Source organism: Amblyomma maculatum, chromosome 5 (assembly GCF_055883805.1).
Source record: "Amblyomma maculatum isolate TAMU_Amacu chromosome 5, ASM5588380v1, whole genome shotgun sequence".
In the NCBI taxonomy this organism is placed as follows: domain Eukaryota; kingdom Metazoa; phylum Arthropoda; class Arachnida; order Ixodida; family Ixodidae; genus Amblyomma; species Amblyomma maculatum.
The window spans coordinates 147,208,841-147,217,838 of NC_139348.1; the positions used below are offsets into that span (position 1 = coordinate 147,208,841).

Below are 8,998 nucleotides of genomic sequence, written 5' to 3' on the forward strand. Positions count from 1 at the left end.
GAAACAAATACTGAAAATTTGGAAGTAACAAAAATGTTTTATTGTTTTTCGCGCAAGGTAAAACTGAAAAACTATCAAGACAAAATACAGTTTTTTGTTCATTGCCACTGATCCTGGCCGTAAAATCTGCGTTTGTTATCAGATCGCGGTGATGCACAGTATACAAGAAACGGACGAAATGGGGCCATTGTAATTTTGAAATTCCGGGCCTCATTTTTGCATATCTGATGTTTGTAGTTTGGTTATTGGCCAATAGGTCATCGCAGTGTGAGTATCATGAAGTTTCGCTGTTTCGTCCATGGTCGCACGCTTGCAAGCATTTTAACGCGTGTGGCTAGGCGGTCGCTCCAAACAGCCTTTGATCCCGCTTACATGTTGTGCATTACAGATTTCACACCTCGTGCTGCACGTGAACAAAACTGTAAATGTGTCCACCGGACTGCGAAGCAAACTTTTGGGGGAGCGTGCGCTGCATAACTAAGCGTAGGCCCGTCTAGCAAAAATGAATCAAGCACACATTGATGCATTGCATCAACCAGACCACTTTAACAAAAAATGTAGGCATCCTCAACCCGGAAGCTCTCCTGGTGCTTTTGATGAAATAATATATATACAATATTTGTTCTTGAATAGGTTTGTGCGCAATCGTTTCATTTTTATTTTTCAAATTTCTGAATGATCAACAAAAAAACCTGTTTTCTCTTACCGTTTATAACATACGTATAATCCTACGCACAGTGTGAGCATAGTAGGCCAGCATGGCAGGATCAAGGTAAAGGCGTAGCACAGAAAGAGATAGAGTAAACCCTCTAATGGCTTGCGTTTTACACATACTTGATAAATATAGTTTCGTACGCCTGAGATGGTTATCCGCAAACCATTCTGAAAATGTTTAAGTTCAGAGTAACATATGCCACTCTGTATGCCGACATCTACGTCGACCATTATGGCAAAGTGTGCTTAAAGAAACCGCACACCTAACCAGCATTCTGTGGCCATGTTCGCCAATATCCACCCCGGGCTCCAGAATATCCACAGCACGTAGCAGTACGAAGCACTTATGGGCTGCTATAGCCCTGCCGTTCAAGCGGCGGTAGTGGCCTTGACAACGGAGGCCGACAGGGCTCGAAAGCCCGCAGCCGTCTGATTCAACATCCTCCCTGCTTTAATTCATAAAAATTGCATTCATTGATCAAACCGATATTTCTTCTCCGTATTTCTCAAACAACAGTTTAATCGCACATCTCGGCCGCCCTCTCCAAGTCTGAGAAGCCTTTGCAGTTTCTCCCACCGTTTCTAGATGATATATTGAAAGTCGCTTTCTGCATAGCATGAAGAGGTTCCACCTTTCCCGCCATGGTCTTTCACGTGCTTGCCTTGTTATGTGCCCTTTGTGAAAGTATGTTTTATAAATAATAAATTACAGAAACAAATTCTGTGCTAAATATTGTGGTAATGCATACAAGTCTCATTGCCATTTATTGCTGCAAAAGTATTCGCATTATGTTGCTGTTACTTACGAAAACGAATGCACTTACGCTTAAATTACATGAGTTTCATTAAAAGAAATTCAAATGAACATATAAAAGCCTTTCTATTGGCACGATGCATGCCTTATTAGTACTATATGTGACTTGCTCTGGTTACCATATACTTCATTTTAACACCCGAAGGATTCGCCTGAACAGATCACTAACCACAATAAGACATTGATGTTCGTGGCTTTTTTGTCCCAGGGGCTCATTATGGCTATGACTGGTGTTGCATTATTGGAGCTCGGAGAGATATACAACACCAGCTTATCGGCCGTCTCGCAGCTCATCACGACGCGGTGCGTCGGAGTGCTCGCTGGCTCTCTTATTGGTACGTTCATTATAGCACCGTTCATTACACGGACACTGAGAGGAATTTTATCCGAATCCTCTTTGTAACAACAATGGCTTCTGTCGCTATTAATGGCTATAGTAACGCTTGCGCGGTAGAAAACTACCCACTTATAGCTAAGCAAATTGTATTCAAACAGATTCTCTTCTAGTATATTTAAAAATGATGCATCCTTATTTCAAAGGGCTTCGTTATCAATATTTCAAACTGAACGCTGGTATTGATTACCTAAGGTGACCGTGATAAAAGCTCTACGTAGGTATACCATAGTTTGCGTTAACAGCCGGAGATGGCCACACTGCACCACCACGGCGGATCACTTGTTATTAATGGCAGAAACATTATGATGCTCGACTACTGTACCCAAGGATGCGGGATCGAATCCTGGCCGCGGCGGCCACTTTTCCATGGAGGCGAAAGCAAGGCCCCTTTGTGCTGTGCGATGTTAAAGAACCCCAGGTGGTCAAAAGTTCCCGAAGCCCTCTACTACAGCGTCTCTCATGGCATGAGTCGCTGACACGTTAAGCCACTAAAACCAAAACAAGACATTTGTTATACGGTACGTAATAAAAGAGGCTAGCATTTCAATAAATCGCCTGTGGCCCTGGAACCTCGTTTTTCATATGGCCCTCAGCGGTTACATTTGACAGTGTTCTGAATGCATTAGGTTGCAAGTAAAATTAGCTCCAAAGAACGCCTGTCTTGGTTCTTTGCAAGCGCCTTTTGTGCCCAACTCTTTTCCAGGAGGCAAGCTGTACGACACGTACAACACTCAAGTGATATCCATCTTGACCATCGGGCTGTCCAGCTTCACAGCTCTCGCGATCCCGCTTAGTGGATTCTTGGCGGTGGCACACATTGCAATCTTCTTCGAAGGATTCAGCTGGGGTGCCTTCGGTACAGGTGAGAGAAACAGTGATGCCCAGCTGACACCTACTTCATCAAGCTTTTAGAGTAAAGCTGCTTGCGGAGTGAACGTTTGCGTCTAGCAGATCACGTTAGCAGCGTTGTCGAAAACATAATCCTCGAAGGAGGATTAATGAAACGTAAAGTCCTCATCTGCTAAGAGCCATCCGAGCACTCCCCACAAAGGTTGATAGAGCCTTTATTAATGCGTAAGCTTTAAGTGGATATGTTTTCCAGGTCGTGTCACCAGAAGTTTGTCGGCAGAATTACGTTCTAATGAATCGATTCATAAGAGAACGAATGGCGGCACTAGGTAGAGCATGAAAAAAAATCTTGCTGGGAAAAAAACTGCTGCATGAAAAGTAATTAGTCAATTAATTAGAGCCAATTAGCTCAATCAGACTTCGGGGATGTCGTGTACCAACGGCAGTAATACGTTTGAACTAAAGGAGTGATGAGTAAAATATTTGCATTAGACAGAGGATAACAAAATCTCGCTGGCGAAAAAAAAGTGGTACATGGAGAATTAATTACAGCCAGTTAAGTCAATCAGACGTTGGGTATGTCGTGTCACCAGAGGTTTGCCGGCGGGATTACGTTCGAACGAAACGAGAGATAAAGAAACGAATAGTTGCACTAGATAGAGGATGAAAACATATCGCTGGGGAAACAATTTGGTGCATGCGGAAATATTAGTTAAATAATTAGAGCCAGTTACGTCAAGTCAATCAGAGTCGAAAAAGCCAATCGGGTAATATCAACGCCCAAGGGGAGTCACGTGGTACCCAACTTCCATGAGATGTTACGTCATAGTGTGACGTCACAAACCGAAAGCCTATTCTTCCGTGTCTCTTCGTTTTTCCACAAAGAATGCTTGCGCATTCCCGCAATACGATTGCCGCTGTGATCTTAAACGTTTTTTTTTTTATTCGTAAATAGCAAAATATTGTGAAAACTGCTCTGGACACACGACTAAATAGAAAGCGTGATTGAAAAGCCTTTTTTAGAAAACGCAGATTTCTCGCTCGGTGGCTACAACGTTCTCCTACTAAGCTCAAGTTCTTCGGTTTGGACGCGTCCCAAATCAAACACTTCGAATAGAGGCGAGAAGGGTGAAACATTTCACTAACCAAACTTCGTTGCTTTTCGAGAAACAATCAAGGTTGCCAATGATTCCTTCTCGCAATGCTCACCCGAGACCACCGGGTACGAGTGGGAGAGGCTGGAGCATCTAGCCGGGACCGCCCACATAATCTTCAATACGCAAACACACGCTTGAGTAATACAGGTACAAGAGAAGCATACTTCTCCCTACCCACACGCACGCACTAGGACCCACACACGCACGCACGCAGGCACGCACTCATTCAGTAGAGTGGGCGCCACAGCCCGGCGAAGCCTTTTAGCCGCAATTTCTCAAAAAAGTATGTTGGACAGCGTTCAACATGAACCGGCCCTATAGTTGTACCCTTCCACTTAGTATGGAAGTCTGCAGGCCTTGCGTGGCACCAAACTCCCATCATTCATCATAATCCCCTCTCCTTGAGAGGCTACTCTCTCCAAAGCATACCCACAACGCCTACAACTCTTGATTCAGCAGGCGCGCCGAAAGGGGGGCTGCCGATGACGTCCTACACTGGGGACATCAACTGAAAAGAATTGCGGGTGATATATCTCACTAAATAAAAATATTTCCTCCACCTCTTGCAACTACAGCTTGGTTAAGCATATCAACTGGAGTCACGCCTTATTTCTATCCTACAGTATAGTGCAAACAGACAAAGGTGGAACAATAAAAGAAAAGAGAAGGAACACGCAAGCGCTGTCGCATTTCCTCCGTCTCTTGCGGTATGTTCGCACGGTAGTCTACAATGAACCCGCTTTAACGCACTAATCCCGTCTTCTGCGCATTCCCATTCATTTTCTCTTTATCGATCCCCGCTCCCTCTCAATATTGCTCTTCTCATCGTCCGCTTCTAGGCTCATAGTCTACAAAGAAAGGGATAAAGTCCTGCCTCATTGTCACTGAACGTGATCAAACATAGAACGCAAGATTGTTCTGCCCACTCGAAGCAAAGTAACAAGGCCGCATGGCAGAGGTTTGTGGCCCCAACAAATAAAAATTGCAGTGTTCTGCGGGATAATCATGAAACAAAAGTGCACCACAGGACATTAATATAATCTAGCCATAACATTTCTTACTAAAAAACTGATCTTTTCTTAGGGATTCAGATAGACAGCAGTCTATAATGGAGCCCACATTGCACCCTAATGAAAAATAAAAGCTAACATCCATCACTAACTTACTCTGATTTCTTGGCGCAAAATCATAAGGCTTCTAGGTAAAGTCAGTGCTGCAGTTGTAGACAGCACTATTTTTAGTATTCCTGCGGTACAGTACACCAGTACTTTCAAACACATGCAAGACTAATTTGCGTGCCCTACAGGCAGTCCAAAATCAGGCTTTTCGCACATGCCTGAGCCTCCCTCGGAGCGCATCAACATTGGGAAGTATTACACTCGCCAAACACCATCCACTTTCGACGTATACTGATACTCTTTCAGAATGCGCATACGACATATTTCAAGGGTTTCACACCATCACCTTGCACACATGCCTCTTCAGAGACCACATTCTGCATTTGCAAAGATCAGAGCAATGCACAAGTCATCCATCCCAAAACAGTTCACTCCGGCAGCAAGACCTCTGTGACACTGGGGTGTATGCTCCTGTGTGTGTGCGTTGCTATTCCGAGGGTATCGAATAAATCGAATTTATCAAAGCCAGCCCTTCAGCAAATGACACTGTTCATGCTACAAAATGACTATGGGACCGTATTCACATCTACATGGATGGCTCGGTAACCCCTACTAGTTCTGCATACGTCTTCATCGTTCCTGCGAGGCAAGAAAACACATAGCATCTAATTTGACATAAGACTACCTCTACAGGAGCAGAACTGGCCGCAAATCGTGCTGCTGTAAAACGTACCTCTGAATAAACTCCTCAAAAATGAGCTTTGTTCTGGAATTCCAAACCTACCCAAAAATGTCTTCAACCGGTCTTGAGCCATGGCGACCATGAGAAACGTGTAGCGGAGGTTCGACATCTGCACCACCCGACATAACAAGAGGTGTCACGAAATTATCTACCACTGGATACCAGGCCATAGTGGAATTGTTGGCAATGACTTAGCTGACGATGCTGCTCGATCTGCTCACGATACAACAAACATTGTCGAGATATCATTAATAAGAGCCGACGCAGCAAGGCACCTTCGACTGATCGCGCGAAACGTGATTAGACAATCATGATCTACACCTGTAGGCTGGACGTCCCGCTCGCATTGCTTTGACCTGCTACTTCAACAGCAGGTACCATTCGGCCTCCCCCACTGTGAATCTACAATGCCGTGTCGCCTGTGGCTAAAAGTGGCGTTCAAAAACGCATATTTCCATCTCATCGGAATGGTAGACTCTCCAACGTGTGAGCAGTGCGGGTGGGTTGATATGAATGTGCACATACTTTGTGACTGCCCTCAATTTGAGCCTCAGCGTGCCTTCCTATCAAGTCCTGGAGCATCAATGGACAAGAAGTGGAAGCTGTGACAGATTTTCTGTTCTTGGGCTCCAAGATTACCTCGGAAGGAGACTGCAGCCATGAAATTAGGAGACGCCTGCTTCTGGGAAAGAGAGCAATGGTTAGCCTTGACCGCCTAGTAAAGAGCAGAGACACTAGTCTGCCAACCAAGATCCGTATAACTCGTGCTATGGTCTTTCCAGTTGTGATGTATGGATGCGAGAGTTGGACTGTGAAAAAGGCTGACCGCCGAAGAATTGACGCGTTTGAATTGTGGTGCTGGCGAAGACTCTTGGATCTTCTTGGACTGCCAGAAGATCAAATCAGTCGATATTGTCGACCGTAAACCCTTACTGCTCATTGGAGGGTCAAATTCTAAAGTTAAAGCTCAGCTACTTTGGTCATCTGATGAAAAGAGAGGAGTCGCTGGAGAAAGATTTGATGTTGGGAAAGGTTGAGGGGCGCCGGCGAAGGGGTAGGCAACGAATGCGATGGTTAGATGGCATCCTCGAGGCACTGCAGATGAAGTTATGTGATGTTAGGAAGATAGTGAGAGACCGGAAAGCGTGGCGTAATATGGTTCATAATGTCACGAAGAGTCGGACACGACTGAACGACTGAACTGAACTGAACTGTGCCTTCCTCGCTGCTACACTCCGCCGCTTAGACTGTCGGTCTCTAAAACACTCTAAGATTATGAGCTCTTGGACTACACCTTCACCAGGAAGGAAAGCCGTGAAGGCACTCCTTAAGTTTTTAAAGGACTCGGGATTGAGTTCAAGACTTAAAGTGTACGCACTCCAGCCCCATTTACTATAGATCTCTGAGCATGTGACAGACTCCTTTCCTTGCGCTTTTTTCTTTTTCTCCCTTTGTTCCCCTCCCCACGTGTAGAGTAGCCTACAGGGCATCGCCTTTAACCTAACTGCCTTTATATTCTATTCTATTGTTTCACTCTCTCTCTCTTTCTCTCTCTAGTGTGGCAACATCCACGTGCGCTTAACATTGAGTTCCACATCCCATGGCGTTGTGACATCATAATTACGCGCATAGACTAGAACCTTCTAAAGCTTACCTCTATTATTGTGCACTTTGCTCTGTTCGCCCGCACAAGCCGTGTATAGTTATTTTACTGATATAAGTGGCAGCTTCCAGTATACGATGCGCACTGCTAACAGCCATGGTTATGCGAACGTCTCTTCTGTCAGGCAGTAGTGAAGTACTCTTTCATAAAGAGATGCACAGAGTTAGGCTTATTTTAGTGCGAGTGCAAAATGAGTCGTTGTCTCGGTGTATTTGAAGAGCGTTTGAGGAAACAGCAAGGTGAGGATGGCTTTGTCTTTCTCTTTGATTGCAGGGGCAAATGTCTGGATCATGAAGATGTGGCCACAGAACTCCAGCCCAGCGCTACAGGTCTTCCACTTCACCTGCGGCGTAGGCTATCTAATGGCTCCTTTAATTTCGCAGCCGTTCATGTCTACGCAGGAAGGCGGCATCGAAAATTCAACGATGACCGTCACCAGTATAAGTTTCAACCATACAGATGACTTAGACGTTGTACCTCTGAATACAACGCTCGGAAAAGCCCCTTCAAGCAAGAACACAATTTACTACGCGTATGCGATAGCCAGTGCCTACCAGCTGATTATAGTAGCTTCCATGACCATCTTGTACTTTATCGACAAAACCAACTTCAAGACGTGGATGACCAACGTCGTGAACAATATTGGAGAGAACATGCAGCCGTCGGTGGAATACAAACGCTTCTCCCGGATCACGCTAGTATTACTCTGTGTCTACATGTTGGGCTACACCGCCCTTCAAACCACAACGTCTCAAATGTTAACAGCGTTCGCTGTGAAATGCGACCTGCACTTTTCGAAACTTTCGGCCTCTCGCCTTGCAGCCGTTTACTTCCTGTGCTTCGCCGCGGGTCGCCTGGCCGCTGCTATTTTCACTGTCAAGGTCTCCGCCTATTCTGTGTTGGTCGCATCCCATGTCGTTCTAGTTGCTATCGCTAGTCTGCTATTGGCGTGGGGATCAAAAAGGGATCACGTTCTCTGGGCCGTCAGTGCTCTTATGGGTCTAGCTCAAGGTCCTCTTAACGGAGCGGTGACAGCCTGGGTAGCGAAGCGCATAAACATCACTAACAGAATGATGTCGATTGTCGTGGTTGCGGTAGCACCTGGATTTTTATCCCCTCCGCTTCTTGTGGGTCAATTTTTGGACACTGCTCCTGACGTCTTCTTGTACGTGTCCTTTTCAGCCGTCATGGTGTCGACAACGATATTTATCGGAATGTGTTTTTACCTCGGAAAGAGAGGCATAATTTCTGTACATAAACAACTTAACCAGAAAAATGGCAATGTAGAACCTGACACCACGCCTTCTAATCAAGCAGCTAGCGACACCGTGACATGAGATGTCTCGTGAAACCATAAAGTTGGAAGTCAATGCAGAATGAATATTTTTTGTTCACTTCGACTACGAGAAATTGATAGATGAATATAACGTAGCCACAGCTTTATTATAATGAAGTACAAATAGTCGAAATCTAAAAAAAATTGTTGGTGCAGGCACTGCGTTTTTCATTCTTGTTTTCCCGTACCCCAACGAGCATCTCATATG

At 45.1% G+C, this 8,998-nt stretch overlaps 1 protein-coding gene across 1 annotated transcript; it reads left to right on the forward strand.

The window, feature by feature from the left end:
- Positions 1 to 1,736: 1,736 nt before the first annotated feature.
- On the forward strand, positions 1,737 to 8,791 carry LOC146189884 (solute carrier family 60 member 1-like). Its single transcript, XM_084605367.1, has 3 exons — positions 1,737 to 1,863; positions 2,629 to 2,787; positions 7,728 to 8,791. The coding sequence occupies exons 1-3, from the start codon at positions 1,746 to 1,748 to the stop codon at positions 8,789 to 8,791; spliced, it is 1,341 nt and encodes a 446-aa protein (XP_084461493.1). The 5' UTR covers positions 1,737 to 1,745.
- The last annotated feature ends 207 nt before the right edge of the window (positions 8,792 to 8,998 follow it).